The sequence below is a fragment of the Salmo trutta genome, chromosome 4, assembly GCF_901001165.1.
Source record: "Salmo trutta chromosome 4, fSalTru1.1, whole genome shotgun sequence".
NCBI lineage: Eukaryota > Metazoa > Chordata > Actinopteri > Salmoniformes > Salmonidae > Salmo > Salmo trutta.
In genome coordinates this window covers 55,100,591-55,120,754 of record NC_042960.1, presented here as the reverse complement: position 1 = coordinate 55,120,754, position 20,164 = coordinate 55,100,591, and the positions used below count along the sequence as shown (strand labels likewise).

Below are 20,164 nucleotides of genomic sequence, written 5' to 3'. Positions count from 1 at the left end.
CCCTGTCGCTGAAAAACATCCCCACAGCATGATGTTGCCACCATACTGCTTCACCGTAGGGTTGGTGCAAGGTTTCCTTCAGACATGACGCTTGGCATTCAAGCCAAAGAGTTCAATCTTGGTTTCATCAGAACAGAGAATCTTGTTTCTCATGGTCTGAGAGTCTTTAGGTGCCTTTTGGCAAACTCCAAGCGGGCTATCATGTGCCTTTTACTGGGTGGCTTTCGTCTGGCCACTACCACAAATGCCCGATTGGTGGAGTGCTGTAGAGATGGTTGTCCTTCTGGAAGGTTCTCCCATCTCCACATAGGAACTCTAGAGCTCTGTCAGAGTGACCATTGGGTTCTTGGTCACCTCCCTGACCAAGGCCATTCTCCCCCGATTGCTCAGTTTGGCTGGACGGCCAGCTCTAGGAAGAGTCTTGGCAGTTCCAAACTTCTTCCATTTAAGAATGATGGAGGCCACTGTGTTATTGGGGCCCTTCAATGCTGCAGAAATGTTTTGGTACCATTCCCCAGATCTGTGCCTCGACACAATCCTGTCTCGGAGCTCTACGGACAATTCCTTTGACCTCATGGCTTAGTCTTCACTCTGACATGCACTGTCAAGTGTGGGACCTTATATAGACAGGTGTGTGACATTCCAAATCATGTCCAATCAATTGAATTTATCCCAGGTTGACTCCAATCAAGTTGTAGAAACATCAAGGATGATCAATGGAAACAGGATGCACCTGATATCAATTTGAGTCTCATAGCATAGGGTCTGAATACTTATTTAAACATAAGGTTTCTGTTTTTTTGCAAAAATTTCAGAAAACCTTTTTCCACTTTGTCATTATGGGGTATTGTGTGTAGATTGCTGAGAAAAAAAATGTGGGGAAAAAAAGTCACAGGGTCTGAGTACTTTCCGAGGGCACTGTATACTGAACAAAAATATGAGCACAAAATACAACAGTTTCAACAATTTTACAGAGTTACAGTTCATATAAGGAAATCAGTCAGTTGAAATTAATTAATTAGGCCCTAATCTACAGATTTCACATGACTGGGCAGGGGCGCAGCCTTAGGTGGGCCTGGGAGGGTATAGGCCCACCCACTTGGGAGCCTGCACTCAGTTATATCCACTAGATAGTACTGTTCCTTTAAGAGATCCATAAATAAGGTGAGCAAGCGGTTATGGGATTGCGCATGCTCAGTGTGGAAAAAAAGAATACTTTTTGTCTTACTCTTGTACCGGAATACCATATTTTGCATCATCTGCACTGTATAAGTTTGTTCTGTAATATTTATGCCAGACGGTCATGTTAACCTGTTGATACTTTCAGATTAACATGACGAAGTTAGCTTCTTGCTAGATGAATACCAGAGCTCTAAGAACCACGTTGTGGAGTTGATAACATTATTTGAAGCGTGAGTAATTATCAGAATGATATTCTATTTCATGTAAAGCTTCAGGGTGTTGTATTTTGTTTCATTTTGGTATTGTAACTTCTGTTGATACAATATTTCCCCCAGTACAGTATGGGTGAGATAAGGATCTATTGTTCCATATGGGGTTAGGGTATCATGTGGACAGTGTGTTGGTAAGTATTCATATTTTATGACAATTATTATTATTTTTATTTTTTTTATGTAATGCACATTATCATTTTATTTAAGGACATCTTGTACCCAGATATTTGAAATGTTAGAAAGTCCATTCTAACTGAACATTGTGGTCTCTGTATTTTGTTTTTCTATAGAAAGCAGAGCCACTACCGTTTAGGCATTTCACTTGGTACTTATTGTACTCATTGTTTTAAGCACTTTAATAAAAGAGATTTATTTTACTTGGTTGTAATTTAGATTGAACTTGGTGACTTCATCTTGTGGAGATTTCCCTTCTACATTATCCTATTTAAAATGTAAGCTTCGACAGAATAAACCCCAAATTAGTTAGTGTCCTGTTTACTTTTGCCAGGCTACATGAAGAAGCCGGATGTGGAGGTCCTGGGCTGGCGTGGTTACACGTGGTCTGGGCCGGTTGGACGTGCTGACAAATTTTCTAAAACGACGATGGAGAAATTAACATTCAATTATCTGGCAACAGCTCTGGTGGACATTCCTGCAGTCAGCATGTCAATTGCACGCTCCCTCAAAACTTGAGACATCAGTGCATCAGTGCCATTGTGTTGTGACAAAACTGCACATTTTAGAATGGCCTTTTATTGTCCCAAGCACAAAGTGCACCTGTGTAATGATCATGCTGTTAAATCAGCTTCTTGATATGCCACACCTGTCAAGTGGATGGATTATTTTGGAAAAGGAGAAATGCTCAGACAAAAACAAAAAAATCCCTCTCAGAAGTGAACCATTATGAGGACTTGGTAAACAATCTCAAGAGACAGATGGCAGCTGCAGATATTTTTAGAAAACTGAATTTTTTTTGCAAGGACAATTCATGACGTCCTCCCTCACAGCCACCTTCCCATCCATCCATCCATCCATCCATCCATCCATCCATCCATCATTACTATTTTTCTTCCCTCTCTCTGTGAGTGAGAGTAACTGTCTCCAGTGGAAACCTGCGAGGTAAATGAGGTGTGGCTCTAAATGTCAGAGTGGGCATCTCTTCCTGGGTGCCTCAATCAATGAGAGGCACTATCATGTGCTTAATCAGCCAGGTGTTAGAGGGAGGGAGGGAACGGGCAGATCAGAACACTGGACAGAGATAGGGAGGGAACACACTGATCACTCACACTCTTAGAAGTCTCTTTATAGTGAAGGTGTTCATTATGGGAGGACACAGAGGTGTGGGGAACACACACGTATAACAACGCTCACATTTTCTGACAAGGGATATCATTCATTCTCATACACACACACACACACACACACACACACACACACACACAACAGTAAAAGGGGAAATGTCAAAGCCTAAATGAGCACTGTTGAGATCCTCTCCAGTCCAGAGTAGGGAAGCTGCTCTCATTTCCTTGTCTCCTCTGCAGAGGAGGCCTCTCCTCCCACACTGGTCTGTGGCTGTCTGTCTGGGTGGGTCATTATGTGTGATGGAGCTGTTGCAGAAAGCCTTGGCTTCACCCAGCGGGCAGTGGATCAATCATCTGACGGCTGAGGGAGACAAGCCCTCCCAGTCCCCACACAGCCCTCTCAGTGTTCAGCCTCACTGTCTGTCAATCCCACTCATCTCATCCATTGGCTTTTGAATCCTGTTGGTCTGATTTTCAGTCTGTTCCTCTTAGCTGAAGAAGTAAGTGGATTCCTTCACCTGCTGGAGATCAAAGTCGCCTGGGAGAAAAGAACACAACCTCACGTCAGGGAAAAGGGGTGGGACGTAGTGGAGGATACATTAATGGGTGATGATTGTCTACGTTTTGATCGGTCAAATATTGTGGTCCAATTCTGAGTGATTGATCAAGTCTAATATCCATCTACCTTTGGAGCCGCAGTGAACGCAACGCTGTTGACTTCTATAGGACACTATATAGGAGGAGTCAATGTTCTCCCTACCATTATATACAGTGAATTCGAAAAGTATTCAGACCCCTCACCAGTCTACACACAATACCCCAAATTGACAAAGCAAAAAAAAGGTATAAAAACCCCCAGAAATACCTTATTTACATACAGTACCAGTCAAAAGTTTGGACATCTGCTCATTCCAGGGTTTTTCTTTATTTTCACATTGTAGAATAATAGTGAAGACCTCAAAATTATGAAATAACACATATGGAATCATGTAGTAAGCAAAAAATATATTTTATATTTGAGATTCTTCAAAGTAGCCACCCTTTGCCTTGATGACAGCTTTGCACACTCTTGGCATTCTCTCAACCAGCTTCATGAGGTAGTCACCTGGAATGCATTTCAATTAACAGGTGTGCCTTCTTAAAAAGTTCATTTTGTAGAATTTCTTTCCTTCTTAACGTGTTTGAGCCAATCAATTGTGTTGTGACAAGGTAGGGGTGGTGTACAGAAGATAGCCCTATTTCATATTATGGCAAGAACAGCTCAAATAAGCAAAGAGAAACGGCAGTCGATCATTACTTTAAGACATGAAGGTCAGTCAATGCGGAAAATTTCAAATAACTTAAAGTTTCTTTAAGTGCTGTCACAAAAACCATCAAGCGCTATGATGAAACTGTCTCTTGAGGACCGCCACAGGAAAGGAAGAACCAGAGTTACCTCTGCTTCAAAGGATAAGTTCATTCGAGTTACCAGCCTCAGAAAATGCAGGCCAAATAAAAGCTTCAGAGTTCAAGTAGCAGACATCTCAGCATCAACTGTTCAGAGGAGACTGCATGAATCAGGCCTTCATGGTCTAATTGCTGAGAAAGAAACCACTAGTAAGAAGAAGACCTGCTTGGGCCAAGAAACACGAGCAATGGACATTAGACCGGTGGAAATCTTTCCTTTGGTCTGATGAGTCCAAATTTGAGATTTTGGTTCCAATGACCGTGTCTTTGTGAGACGCAAAATAGGAGAGCGGATGATCTCCACATGTGTGGTTCTCACCGTGAAGAATGGAGGAGGAGATATGATAGTGTGGGGGTGCTTTGCTGGTGACACTGTCTGTGATTTATTAAGAATTCAAGGCACACTTAAGCAGTATGGCTACAACAGCGTTCTGCAGCGATATGGCATCCCATCTAGTTTGCTTAGACTATCATTTGTTTTGTAATAGGACAATGACACAACACACCTCCAGGCTGTGTAAGGGCTATTTGACCAAAGGGAGTGATGGATTGCTGCATCAGATGACCTGGCCTCCATAATCAACCTACCTCAACCCAATTGAGATGGTTTGGGATGAGTTGGACCGCAGAGTGAAGGAAAAGCAGCCAACAAGTGCTCAGCATGTGGGAACTCCAAAACTGTTGGTCAAAACATTCCAGGTTTAGCTGGTTGAGAGAATGCCAAGAGTGTACAAAGCTGTCATCAAGGCAAAGGGTGGCAACTTTGAAGAATCTCAAATATATTTGGATTTGTTTAACACTTTTTTGGTTACTTCATGATTCCATATGTGTTATTTCATAGTTTTGATGTCTTCAATATTATTCTACAACGTAGAAAATAGTAAAAATAAAGAAAAACACTTGAATGAGTAGATGTGTCCAAACTTTTGACGAGTATGTATATTTACAAAAAATGTACTCTCCGCCAACAAGAGGAGTGTGAACAGTTTGAGGTCGCATGGGTTGTGAGGTGGGGCTTTGTTACTACGCCGATAAGTGACTATATCCATCCAGACCTTTGCATGACGGGACCTTCTCAAATAGTACATGAGTACCCCTGTTGTATAACAATGTCTAGCTAGTATTCAGCTAGTACTCCACTGTATTCTGTTAGAGGAAACAGCCAGGGGTTACCGTAGTGATGGCCTCTGTGTGGTTCAGACACCACTACACCTGCCTGAGTCATATAAGGAGATTTTACATGGCGGGTGGAGCTGCTGGTACCAACCAGCCTCAGGTGGACAGAGGTTAAACAACCACAAAAGCCTTCTTCAGGAATGATGGGCAGACGGGTGTGGTGCTGACAGAACGGACATTTTAATCAATCAACCCCTGCGCTGTGGGGATTATCCCATGGATCTGATGAACAGAATACACAGGTCCTGTACATTTACATTTGAGTCATTTAGCAGACGCTCTTATCCGGAGCGACTTACAGTAGTGAACGCATACATTTCATTTCATGCATTTTTTAAAATGTTATTTATTTTTTATTTTTTGTACTGGCCCCCCGTGGGAATCGAACCCACAACCCTGGCGTTGCACACACCATGCTGGCGTTGCAAACACCATGCTCTACCAACTGAGCCACAGGTAGGGGGCAGAGAAAGAGATAGAGAGAGCATGATGCAGAGAGAGAAACACTGACCTGTTTGGGGCACTTTGCCCAGTAGCAGCAGCATCCTCCGGTACTCCAAAAACGTACTCTTTTTGACCTCGCTCCTGGAGGAGAAAGGATGACAGATTAAGTGCTTATTAAGTTGTTGTTGTGGTGAGAGGTTGATCAGTAGTCCCTGTTATTGAAGAGAGCAGGGCAGTGGTGCAGTCTCCTCAGGCTCATCTCTTTAAGCTCCTGCCTTCCTCATCTCGCCTCTCCTCCTAGGGGCCATGACCTCACGGGGCCTTGGCACAGGAGATGAGGGGCTGGCCTGGATGCCCAATTACCCCACTGAAGGAACAGTGTGGATACTATGTACACTTAACCCAACACCAAGTGATTACTGTAAAAACCTAACTTTTTACAAGCAACCTGACTAACCGTAAAATTTTTATTTTTACTGTAAACACCAGTGGTCTGTCAAGCTTCTAAACAGTCACTTTTAAAGGTATAGTCTGGGAATCTGTGCACTTTTAAAGCCATTTCTGTATTTGATGGCATAGTTAAAAACCCATCTAATGTTTAGTATGTTTAGTTTCTACAGTGCTCAAACTACTACTTTAATGTGTGTGTATGCTTTAATGGTAAAGTCCAGCTATGGCGACTCCAGGCTTAAAAAGTACAAGCAGAGAGAGAAAGAGAGAGAGAGACTGATTGCAGCAGGAAACTCCACATGTTTTAGAACCATTTCTCTACCATAGTTACTGTACATGTCTGTTTTTACAGTTTATGCCAGGGGTTACCACACTCGTTTGGCCAGCGAACCCATTTTGACAAAAACATTTTTGCGACCCCACCATGTAAAAAAAGTGATCAAAGTAAATAAAAGTAAATCAACGGCCAATGTTTGCTTTTTAAATTGGGGTTATTACAATCTATTACAAATCAGTATGACTGTACTTCTAACAGCATTTCAATCTGAAGGAAGTATGGTTTGAAGTGACAAATGCAACAGAAAGGAATTGGGAGGTTAATCATTTTGTATGGTCTTCTGTGTAGAAAAGGACATCACACTGATTGTTATTTCCCCCCCAGTCGGATTTAGTGCCTGGTCTTGTCCACTCTGGCTTGTGGGCATTGTAGAGGGAAACAGAAAACACGTAAGTACTTGAGAGTCTTATTATGGGGTCATGATATTCTGTAGCTTAAAGTGTTCAAAGGATAGTGCCAGCCACATGAAAAAAACCCACTATAGTTTACTATAGAATACTGCAGTACTTAGTATACAATTTTGTAGTAAACTGAAGTATACGGTCCAATACTATACACTGTAGTATCCCTCGATTGTTAAGTGCTTACTATAGAATTTTGTAGTATATTATAAAATACTAAGCACTGTAAAATCCCTTGAGCATGTGTAGCACTTACTATAGAATTTTGTAGTAGAATACTATAGTAAATACTACAATAGTACCAGAAAAAACAAATGTAGTAAATACTACAGTAATGTCCGTAAAAACACACTTGTTTTTTTTTTATAGTAAATACTACAGTGTTTAATTTGCATATACCCTGCCCATTCCCCTCCCCATATTCCAATTTTTGCCACCCATAAGTCAAAACCTACATGTCAAGTATAGACATATACTGTACATGTAAAGTGTTCCCTACAGGTTATAGAAAACTCTGTTTAGACCCCAGTCCTACCTACCTACAGGTTATGGAAAATGTGCTCTTTTAGTATTTCTCCAGTAGGTTTCCTCAAGGACAAAGCCTCCATTTCTATGTCAAAGATAATAAAACAAAAACACTATAGTAAATACTACAGTAATGTCCGCAAAAACATTACACTAAACACTATAGTATACTACAATCAGCAACACCACTACATTCATTACTATAGTTTATAATAGCGATGCACGAGAAAAATTGGAATCAGACGATATTAGCTAAAAATGCCAACAGCCCGATGTCTAGTTTAACGCTAATGTGCAAAACCGATGTCAAAGCTGACCTGCATACCTATATAACGTAGGTAGATGACGTAATGACGCCACGAAAAATACAGCGCTACACAGAACAAAAGAAGATAAATACTAAGGGCACACTTCCAACAACTAAACAAGTTCAAGTTGAGCGATCATTTGAAAGAGTAAGAAAACTTTAGCGAGACAGCTCAAAAGGTGAAATCCATTAACGGCAAGATAATGGAATTCATGGCCATTGACAATCAACCGTTTTCTGTCATGGATGATGTTGGCTTTCGCCGACTGGATGAGCACCTCGAGCCCCGGTACACACTACCAAGTACGCGCTATTTTTCAGATGTTTCCCTACCGGAGTTACACAGTATTGTTGAAATGCACATCCCTGAGCTACTTGCTACAGGCGTCACTGCTATTAGCTCATGACTGACATTTGGACCAGCAATGTCATCCCCATGAGTATGCCGGGTCTGACAGCACAGTGGGTCGATAAAGATTTGGTACTGAGGAAAGCCGTATTGCATGCTCAAGAATGTGCTGGTTCTCATACCGCTGCTGCCATTTCAATGGCATTTGAGAACATGTTTGAAACATGAACACACTCCGAGCTCCATTCGAACAACTAACTCAAGAAATAAGCTCATCAACTGCGACTGCAGCAGACGTGATACCCTCGGTCATGGCATTGAAACGCCTGCTCAACAAAACTGCTGACAGACCGTGGGGTTAAAACTTGCAAAAGTACTCTAGTAGAGGCTGTGAACATGCGATTCGGTGGCATTCTCTCTGAGCCGCTTTATAGTGTCGCCACCTTGCTCGATGCTATGTACAAGGCCCGACACTTCGATGCAGACAAGAAACAGGGTTTACGTGACATGCTAGACAGCTGGACAAGATGGAAACGGACACACTGACAGTGCGCACCGAGGAAAAGAGGCCACGGACAGAGCTAAAACTTCACTGAATGACATGTATGATGAAATCCTGGTTGAGACTGAACAAATGAACAAGGAAACAGCACAGTAGGTAAGTGAAAGAAATGGGTTTTAATGATGTTTTACTGGTAATGGGGACATACGTAAATGCCAATAAACTAATTTGGTCAGCGTGTGTGTGTGTTTCAACTATTTAACTGTACTAGAATGCTTAAAAGATCACAAAAAAAATTATATAAAAATAATTGGTTATCGGTATCGTTTTTTTGGGGGGGCAAGGAAAATATCAGATATCCTTATCGACCAAAAATGTAATATCGGTGCATCGCTAGTATATAATACTTATTTTACTACAGTATTTATACTCTAGTTAACTGTAAATACTACAATATACACTACAGTGAATACTACAGTAAAGTCTGCAAAAACACTACAGTGAATACTCTATAGCAGGGGTTCTTAAACTTTTTCAGCCTGGGACCCAAATTACAAATGTGGCATTTTCCTGGAACCCAAGCTTAGGAAAAAATGCAACTATATGTAAATATCGGTACATTTCATTGCCCTTATGCATAAAACAAACGCAATATAGACAACAACAAATAACAATGAAATTAAAAATTCATAAATATATATTAATGTTTATTTTCCCCCATTAAAAAAAACTTATATATCTGTCTAGGTTGGAACAGTTGCTGTTAAAATACAATAAATCATTTCATTCTGAACTGGAATAAACGGATTGATCACATCACACAGATGAGTAACAGAGCACACACAGGCTTTTTGAAAGTGCAACGCTAAGTAACAGAACAGAAGAAAAATTCAGTGTACATCTTACTGTAGAAATTATTGTTAAAAAAAATCTAGGTTGGAACTGTTGTTGTTTAAAATACAATAAATCTTTTTTTTATTCTGAATAAACTAATTGATCACATCACACAGATGTAGACCAGAAAACACACAGTCCTAATGAGAGGTGTGTGGCTGGTTGAAGTTTTCAACAAGCAGGTCTATTCTGGACTCAGTTTTTAACAGTGCAACTCAGAGGTCATACTCAGCTATGAGACCGTTTCTCTACTTGTTTTTTTTTTTAAGTAGGTCAGAGTTGAGTACCCTGACTCATGTGGTGCCAAACTGGATCAGAACATCTACTGCTTTCTCAGTCAGGCAGGAGACCGCTTCCTACTGTAGATGAGCAACCCAGAACTGTGTGATTATTTGCCTTAAAAAGCATCTTTTGTCAATCAGTTTATTCCAGTTCAGAATATTAATTATTATTTGTATTTTAACAGCAACAGTTCTATTCTAGACTAGTTTTCAACAATAATTTCTACAGTAATATGTACAGTAGGCCTGATCTTTTTTCATCTTTATCTGTACTGTTACTAAGGGTTGCACCATCAGTAACTAGCTAGCTTGCTTTGGCTAATGTTAGCTATTAGCTGTGTAACTTATAAGGCCACGGGATTGTTTGAAAGCGAAACTCACATCAACTACGAGAGTTCGTACTCCCTTATTTCTGCTTATCATCGCCTGTTATAAAATTACAACAATGCCTTGCTAGTTGACTTACTTGTCCACTGTGGAAGCACTGTTTCCTGAAGCATTCTGCCCTGTTCTGAAAGACCTCCCTGGGTTTACCATCATGCTGTATGCTTGGCCAGGGCGTGTCGTTGTATTCATTTGTTCGTTTTGAGACTCATTACTAACGTTAAGCACTTCCCCACACAAAACACATTGTGGGCGCTCCTCGTTATTTCGCAACTTTTGTATGAAAGAGAGAGAAACTCATCCCTGTATTTGCGTTTCATGACAATTGAGCTCAGTCAGAACTTGTGGCTAGCATGAGTCCATTTGATGATAGCGGTGAGTGATGGCGAGTGGGAATGACAAGTCAGTGGCTGACAGGACATCATCTGCTGCTGAACGACAGCGCTGTATCGTGTGTCGCAGAGTGATCTTCAAGAAAACTGTAGAAAAACGATCCGGTGAACCGCGAAGCACACGGGCATCTCCCTCTCCCGCAGCTGCCAAACTGAACAGAGACCACTGCTAAGCAGAGAGCACAGATGCACTTGGCCAAATCAATTCCAGTAATTAACGAAATAATTATAAAATGTACTCCGACACGTCGCGACACACACTTTAAGAAAGGCTGCTCTAGAGTATTTTTATTATGTGGGCACATTTGAAGGAAGAAAACTGAACCCTCTATGTTCATTACAAACAGATTTAACTGCTACCATAGGTTTCCTAACGTAGCCCCGGTTCTAAGAACCAAGCTTGATTTAAAATATACGTTTCTCTCACAACACTATTTTAAAATCAGGCGACGTGACTCCTTAGTTTGGGAAAGCTGTTTTATGCATACATGGCTGAGAGGCAGTGGGATTGGCGGTGCCATTGTATGTACTTTTTGTTGAGCAACGTATTCAGTAAATATGCACAGTGACATACATTCTGAGATAAAATAGTGTGATGTTTATTTATATAAAAGTGTGGGGGGTTTTAACTTTTTCCTGTCTTGTTCTTATCTTCATAATAATGGTGTGCAAATTAAACCAAACTGCTCTGCCAGTGAGGTGGGCCAGTGGTCCAGTTTGTGTGTAAGTGTGTGTTGTAGAAACTTACGATAGCCCAGAGCAGTATTTCTGCAGTAGGAAGTTGGACAGCTCTTGAAGGATGGGCTGGCTGTGTAGTGCCACAAACTGCTCCCGGCAAACCTGGCAACCCAAGAGAGCACAACATGCTCAGCCACTCTACTATACTGCCAACACCCAACCAACCGCTCTATTCAACACTGACAGGGGGAGAGAAGCAGAGGTGGAAAAGGAGGCGGGAGGGGATAGAAGACTAGATAGAGTGATTGGTGCCAATCATTACTGCTGTCGGGTCAGGACCAATTTAATGCATTCCTGAAGAATGACCTAAAGATGCACTCAAACTTTTGTAATATTTCAGCCAGTAGTTGCGAAGGTGGTGGTCACGAGCCAAAAGTGGGCCCTGTTTTGTATGTACTACGTTATCAAATTGTGTACTACAGTACGTCATCCATTTAGCGTGATATGTTACGTCCTGAATTTCTTATTTTTGTTGTTGTTGTTGTTGTTGTTGTTGTTGTCTTCAATTCATATGATATGTTACGAATCCAATTGTTGTGTTTCAGATTCTGGAGTGCATCTTTAATAAAATCCCATGTCATATATTGAGGTGCTGACCTAGTTATTTTGAGCGTTTCCCCTTGCTTTTTGTTCAATTGGCTATGAAATTAGGGAAGAGCACTGAGATTTAAACATGACAAGAAATAACAATACTGTGAAATAACCTCTTCATTACGAATCACTGGAGATTGGATGAAGAAATAACAGTTGGAAGCTCTTTTCTTCACATAATTCATACAGAAATGCCATTATGGTAATTCGGATAGTCTGGATCTTTATAGAACCGGAGCATCTCAATATAGTCTGGTCATCACTCGTTAACACAGCCACAAAGTCATAAACCCTGCCTATTCGTACAATTTTTCCTTCTTAAAATCTGATTTTAGACCTAACCTTAACCACATTGCTAACCTTATGCCTAACTCTAAGCTTAAATAAACTCTTTGTTTTCAGAATGTTTTGACGATATAGTAAATTTAGACTTTGTGGCTGTGTTACAGTGAGGGAAAAAAGTATTTGATCCCCTGCTGATTTTGTACGTTTGCCCACTGACAAAGAAATGATCAGTGTATAATTTTAATGGTAGGTTTATTTGAACAGTGAGAGACAGAATAACAACAAAAAAATCCTGAAAAACACATGTCAAAAATGTTATAAATTGATTTGCATTTTAATGAGGGAAATAAATATTTGACCCCTCTGCAAAACATGACTTAGTACTTGGTGGCAAAACCCTTGTTGGCAATCACAGAGGTCAGACGTTTCTTGTAGCTGGCCACCAGGTTTGCACACATCTCAGGAGGGATTTTGTCCCACTTCTCTTAGCAGATCTTCTCCAAGTCATTAAGGTTTCGAGGCTGACGTTTGGCAACTCGAACTTTCAGCTCCCTCCACAGATTTATGGGATTAAGGTCTGGAGATTGGCTAGGCCACTCCAGGACCTTAATGTGCTTCTTCTTGAGCCACTCCTTTGTTGCCTTGGCCGTGTGTTTTGGGTCATTGTCATGCTGGAATACCCATCCACGACCCATTTTCAATGCCCGGGCTGAGGGAAGGAGGTTCTCACCCAAGATTTGACGGTACATGGCCTCGTCCATCGTCCCTTTGATGCGGTGAAGTTGTCCTGTCCCTTTAGCAGAAAAACACCCCCATGTTTGACGGTGGGGATGGTGTTCTTGGGGTCATAAGAGGCATTCCTCCTCCCCCAAAACACGGCGAGTTGAGTTGATGCCAAAGAGTTCCATTTTGGTCTCATCTGACCACAACACTTTCACCCAGTTGTCCTCTGAATCATTCAGATGTTCATTGGCAAACTTCAGACGGGCATGAATATGTGCTTCTTGAGCAGGGGGACCTTGCCGGCGCTGCAGGATTTCAGTCCTTCACGGCGTAGTGTGTTACCAATTGTTTTCTTGGTGACTATGGTCCCAGCTGCCTTGAGATCATTGACAAGATCCTCCCGTGTAGTTCTGGGCTGATTCCTCACCGTTCTCATGATCATTGCAATAAATACTTATTTCCCTCATTAAAATGAGGGTAAACATTTTTGACATGCGTTTTTCTGGATTTTTTGTTGTTGTTATTCTGTCTCTCACTGTTCAAATAAACCTACCATTAAAATTATAGAGACTGATCATTTCTTTGTCAGTGGGCAAATGTACAAAATCAGCAGGGGATCAAATACTTTTTCCCCCTCACTGTATCTAGTGGAAACCATTTAGTATTGTTGACACCTCGAAGTCCTGAGGGGCAGGGAAACAGTCATATATACACTTTGTAAGGGCCCTCTGTGACAGGACGCAACACCGGGACATATGGCGCTGCCTGCCAGCAGCTGTAACGGCATGTATTAAGGGCCAGGCAGACAGTGGTGTAAAGTAATTGACATCAGGGAAGGCCTATAAAAAGGTAGGATACAGGGGAGCTGTGTGCTAAGACCGTAAAAGTTACAGTAATGAAGGTGAGGATTGTACTGTACTAAAGTACCTTGTTCATCGTGTCGACTGTAAGGGCGTGGGTCCAGAAGCAGTCGTGGACGGAGACGAACGTAAGGCCGGCGCTAGAGGAGCACACAGAGTAGAAACATGAGACATATGGCTAGACGTCGTGGAAGGAAATCGTGGTGGAAACTGGACACCGTAATATGAGTTTAAACAGCCTGTGAGACATACTGAGATTTGAATCAACGTAACATACTATGACAATAGTTTATGGGATCAAACAGAAATTGTTATTCAGATGGGTCTTGAGAGCAGACAGTGCATCAGCTGAATGGTGATAGAGTGTGGTAGGGAATGTGATCAGAGGTCCATCCTGTGTGGTGGGGGTCAGAGGTGAGAGGTCAGTACTTAGTGTACCTGTAGCAGTAGAGAGCAGTCAGCATCATGTGTGTGGAGTCCAGAGAGTGGATGAAGTTAGGAGGGAAGGCATTCTTCTGTTTCACTGTGTCTGGCTTCCTGTGGACAGAAAACAAAGAACAGTTGTTCACAGAGAAAGCGTACAGTCACACACATACAGTGTGTCTCTCTCGTGTACCCACACACAATTAAGTCCCTGATGACACACAAGCACCTGAAAAGCCAGTGTCTTAGTCCACGGATCAGTGCACAGGTAGGTCAGTATGAATTAATAACAAAGAAAAAAAACAGATGTTCAACTGATAAAAGGCAGCTCGCCAACACAACTGCACTCTATACTTCCACTTCCTTTAGATGTCCTGTGTAAGCCCACAGCTAATTGGGTGTTGGCGAGAAAGGAAAACATATTGCCGTCTTTGCAGCTGTTTTGGCTACTGTCTTCCAACTGAAAGTTTGGAGAAATGTAAATGTCCAATGAGGAGTTTACCACATCAGTCACAGGTCGCTTACAAGGAATGGGACACGGACGTATACAAGAAAGCCCGCTACAACCTCCGACGAGCTGGAATCCTATTACACCGGCTCCGACACTTGCAGACGATAACGGATTACAAAGGGAAACCCAGCCGTGAAATGCAGTGACGCAGAACTCCCAAACGAGCTAAATGACTTTTCTACTCGTGTCGAAGAAAATAACACTGAGTCTTGCATGAAAGCCCCTGTTGCTCCGGATCACTGTGTGATCTCGCTTTCTGTGGCCGATATGAATAAAACTATTAAACAGGTTAACGCTCGAAAGGGAGCTGCTATATGAAATGCGAAAGAAAATCAATGAATATACCAGAAAAAAATAATAAGGCTAAGTGGATTTTGACTCATCGTTAACGCTTAGGCTACATGACATGGGATGTGCAAATTCAAGGCTCTACACTGACATTTTTAACAAGGACCACATTTAGGAGCACCACGAAAGTACATTTGAGTCACCTGGGTGAGACAAATGTTCATCTCCCACTTTAAGGGGCGGACCTTTACCTTGGTAACATGAGATTCGCATGTCTGTCTGAGAGGTCCATCTTTGTTTGTAGCAGTTGAGCTAGCTCAAACTAACATTGAACGAATTATGTAAATAGCCAAGAAACACAAGGATAAATTCACACTTTAGTGTAAATTATATCTACTTCTATTCCTGTGTGCTTCTAAAAATGTATCTTTCAGTGTTTCACTCAGTGACCCAGGCACTGTTGCTGTGCGAGGTGGGATATATGGGACTCTACGTAGTTCTTGGCATAGAAATAATTCTTATTTGTGATTTTTTGTGTGATTAGCTACCAGCTATAAAACAAAACAGCAGAAATAGCTATTTTCAAACTACGGCAGGATGTTTTTTTGCTATATGCTGTATCACAACTCGCACATGTGCTCACGCTACTTTTTCAGTTCGCACACATATATTTTTAGGCACATGAGTAAAATGGTCGCACTGTAGAGCCCAGACATTCACTCACAGAGACGATGAGGGAGCATATGCCACAGAGTTTCTAAACCCAGAGGTGCAACATTGCGAGATTTCCGGGAACGCTTGTGAAACAGACCAAGCAGATAAGGCAGCTGGTGTAAAACAGTGGGATGGAGAAGAACTTACTGTTTAGAGTCATGGGTGATCTGGAGACTTAGGTCCTGGATGGTACCCTTCAGCTGCAGCAGACATGAGGGGAAAAGGGAGGAGGACATGAGTGAGTCAGGTAGGTTTGATGTCATTTCACTCAATGAAATTGTGGAGGGGGCACTGGAGTAGGATTAGACATTCTGTCCACAAACAGGGTAAACTTCCACCACCCAAGTCGGTCCTTATTTCTAACAAATTGATGGAAGATCAAATTAATGTGGAGTACATTTTTATTGAATGCCTCTGATTGACCTACAAGTGCTCAGAGGTAACAGACATGACAATAGGACATTCATTACTGGTAAAACCTGACTTGAGCTAGCATGCTAAATACAAGCCTACTGAGACATGTTAACAAAGAGTTTGTCCCCTAGGAGTGATTCTAACTAGTGCTCAATATCTCAACAACATCTATTGACAGAGCAGAAACACACCGCTAGCAACTGTAGGCACCGTCACAGAAGAGGCGTTTGACCAGGCTGAGGTGAAAAATGGAGCCCATCACTTTCAAATCAATTTCTAAAGCTATTTTTACATCAGCAGATGTCACAAAGTGCTTATACAGAAACACACTCACACATACAACTGCACACACACACACACAGCTGCACACACACACACAACTGCACACACACACACACACACACACAGCAGTAGAGGAGCCCTGCTCAAGGTGGCAGCGCACTGAGCCGGGACAGAGACAGGCCAGGACATAGTTGATAGAGACCTGAATTGCTGAGGATAATTTGAGAGATGGAGCTTTCAGAGGTTTCCTCCCCCTGTCTGTCAGTGAGGTCATCAGAGGTCAAGTGAGGTGAAGAGAGCCCTGTAATTGGTTACTGCTTTCAGGCCCCTCTACCAGTTCAAGACACACCAATAGCCAAACAATAAGATGTCTGCCAGGTGGGTCAATTAGGGGGGGAAAGGGACCTTAGTTTGCTTGTTATTTTCATCTCTCCAGTGGACATGTGACTGGCATTAATAGTTACCACAGCCAGATTGATTAAGCTATAGAACATATATTGTATAAATACTCTCATATTTCCCTTTGAAAAGGATTACGTTTGACATGTACGCACTCGTATACCAGCGCAGCGGTACAGGGTAACTTTACTGTGGACAAGTGTAGCGGGACAAAAAAGGAAGGCTCGCTGCTTGGGTGTAAGACGTTCAACTGTCCAATGAAAGTTAATATTCTGTTAACTCATAGCCAAATAATGTTGTTGACTCATCCTATACTCGTATATGGTCAAAGCATACATTGGAGAAAACAAAAACACTTCAAAAACCCCACCTCAAACTTGTATCTCAAACAGACTGTTTCAAAAATGCTTACTATTTCCTCATGGAGGATGAGCTGGCCAATCAGCAGCCTACTCGCATGAATATTTTTAATGACCAGTATACGCCCATACCATGCTGTTGTTGGAGTACGCCCACACCATTCCAACACAGAACAGCTGCTTTAGAACATACTTAAATACCTTTTTTTATATTGTCATTCATTTCGGTCATATTTCATAAGATATCTGGAAACACTGGAGAGTTACCTTCATGCTTCTCTGAGCTCTAACTAAGCAACATCTAGAGTAAGCGACATTTAGTCTTACCATCTGCGTCCGGGTCCGGTGGTAGGGTTGAATGATGGGCAGGCCCAGGGGCGTCACCCACTCCACCGTGTTGCCCGATTTAGCAATGAGCCTGGCGCTCTCCGTCAGCCAGTCCTGAAACAGAGAGGTAGCTACTGAGTGAAAGTAGGACACTTGAAATACCACTCACAGGTCACAGCATTCTACTCCTCTGCTGCCAGCTACTGTAGATACACATCAGATCTAGGGGATTCAATTCACTTCCATCACTCACTGTTCACTGGTGAGTGCATTTGTGCTCAAATTAGGATGTTTGTGAAATTGAGGAAAATGTGAGAATATAGACACATTACATTCACTCAGCAGCTTGAAAGTATGATCAGTTTAAACTTAGATGCAGTTTCTTCCGTGATTATATCTATCCGTGCAAACAAATGGAGAGTTTTCAAAGAAACAGGTGGAGCGTTGTTGCTTGCAGACAACAGAACACTAGCATAGATATAACAGAGCAACAGTGCTGGCCTGGCTGTTGCTGAGTCTGACATATATGGCTTCCATTCAAGAGAGAGCATTAGGGTCCTAGAGGTCCTCATCCACAGCCTTAGTGTAGGAGACTAATAGTTACATTTCACATTTGAATCATTTATCAAACGCTCTTATCCAGAGAGATTTAAAGTAGTGAGTGCGTACATTTTTATGCTGGTCCCCATGGAAATCGAATCCACAACCCTGGCATTACAAGTGTCATGCTCTACCAACTGAGCCACCCGACCCAGCTAGCAGGCAGGCCCAAAGCTGGCCCATTAATCAGACTGCTTTCTGGCCCTCTTTCCCCTCCTAATCATCCTACCTCTCCTCTCCCCCTCCTTCATCCAGGAACTCCCAGCCAGGTACAGGGAGGAGGGGGAGAGGGATTGATCATGTACTGCAACTAGCTACCGCTGCACTCTTCTTGAGACTGCTGTGTAGACCCAGCAGGACCTGACCAATTTAGAGACGAACCGGGAGCCGGAGCAAGATGAAGGGGGAATATTTCATTTGAGCTGGGGCTGTGTGCCCTCACCGTAAAGCTACACTGATCATTCTTTCTCTAATGGTTTTAATGCATGGGCCCATGCATATGATGAACGAGCACGGCTACTGTGCTAATAGTAAAGCAAACTATAGTCGTTAATAATAAGTGCTGGGTCAACTGTGGAGCTGGTAAATGGATATATTAGTAATGTGTGTCATGCAGGGTACCTGGATCTCCCTGGTGCCGGTGAACATCTCCTTCAGACTGCTGAACACCTGTTGGACCAGGTAGTGAGAGGCGTCCCATATGTACTCCTGCAATCACAACACAATCTCAATGGCAGAACAATACATATATCCAAATCCAACACATGTATATTTATTTATAGGCACATAATCAAAATGAGTAAAAGACCAAGCACAGAATCCAGAGGAACTCCACAAGGTAAATGAAAATAACTCCTGGGTTGATTTGAATAGGGGGGTTGCATTGTAACAAACCTCCACCTCGCAACCCCGAACTGTTCACACCCCTCTTGTTGGCAAAGAGAAAACATTTGCCGTTTTAAAGATGAACTATGCAGAAATCCGCTCCGCCATTTCCTGGTTGCTACAATTCTAACAGTTCGCCTAAATGTAGTTTGTGACAAAACAAGCAAGTATAGTGTAGAGAATCATTGTACCATCTAAACCGCTGTGAAATATATTTTCCATCACCAAAAATATTGTATTTTCAGCTGTTTGAAGATGGTGTACAAAACTGAAAGTAAAAGACTCCAAATTAAACTTAATGGGAAGCATAGAAATAGCACACATAGAACAGATCTGTCGCTTCTTAGACTTGCATTCAATGAGAATGTATTTATTTTATTTATTTAACTAGGCAAGTCAGTTAGGAACTAGTCGTGTCCCCGAAAAAGTTACATATTGCCTGCAATTTTACATGTGTGTTCATATGATACCAGGAGTCGAATCCCGGACCGAATCGTATTGACCCCATTCTGGGTCTGGATCTGGCCTGCGGTCCGCCTATTGAGCATGGTTGCAGTAGGTTATAATAATCACAATTTTAATAGGTATCAATGATTTTGGTATAAAATTCGACTGAAAAGAAAAGGTATAAATTCATGATGATATTGCTGCGCTCAACTAAATGGATATCAGAAGTATGAACGTCACATTACAGTGCTATATGAACGTCATATTGGGGCGGCAGGTAGCCTAGTTAGAGCGTTGGACTAGTAACCGAAAGGTTGCAAGATCAAATCCCTGAGCTGACAAGGTAAAAATCTGTTGTTCTACCCCTAAACAAGGCAGTTAACCCACTGTTCCTAGGCCGTCATTGAAAATAAGAGTTTGTTCTTAACTGACTTGCCTAGTTAAATAAAGATAAAAAAATAAACAGCGTTTTAAAAAGATTTGTAGATACAGGTATATCACAGAATTCACTCTTTAACCCCACAGAAGCCTTTTTCCAATATGGCTGCCAAACAACTGCATTTCAATGGGATAAGGCGGTTTTCACAGTAATAACATTTCCCATTACATTGTTCCCAGATTCCCTGTTGAACTAATGAGACAATTTCCCTGGCTGTTAGACGGGAAACACACAAG

General features: G+C 41.9%; 1 protein-coding gene across 1 annotated transcript in view; it reads right to left on the bottom strand.

The window, feature by feature from the left end:
- Positions 1–2,903: 2,903 nt before the first annotated feature.
- Positions 2,904–20,164, bottom strand: part of LOC115192648 (DNA-directed RNA polymerase, mitochondrial-like) — a 42,444-nt gene continuing 25,183 nt past the window's right edge. The window contains exons 14-21 of the mRNA XM_029751402.1: positions 18,779–18,865; positions 17,558–17,671; positions 15,924–15,976; positions 14,279–14,377; positions 13,908–13,980; positions 11,392–11,483; positions 5,889–5,962; positions 2,904–3,293 (exon numbers count right to left, since the gene is read on the bottom strand). Of these exons, the coding sequence (XP_029607262.1) occupies positions 3,244–3,293; positions 5,889–5,962; positions 11,392–11,483; positions 13,908–13,980; positions 14,279–14,377; positions 15,924–15,976; positions 17,558–17,671; positions 18,779–18,865 (642 nt within the window). The 3' untranslated portion in view covers positions 2,904–3,243. The remainder of the gene's footprint in view (positions 3,294–5,888; positions 5,963–11,391; positions 11,484–13,907; positions 13,981–14,278; positions 14,378–15,923; positions 15,977–17,557; positions 17,672–18,778; positions 18,866–20,164) is intronic.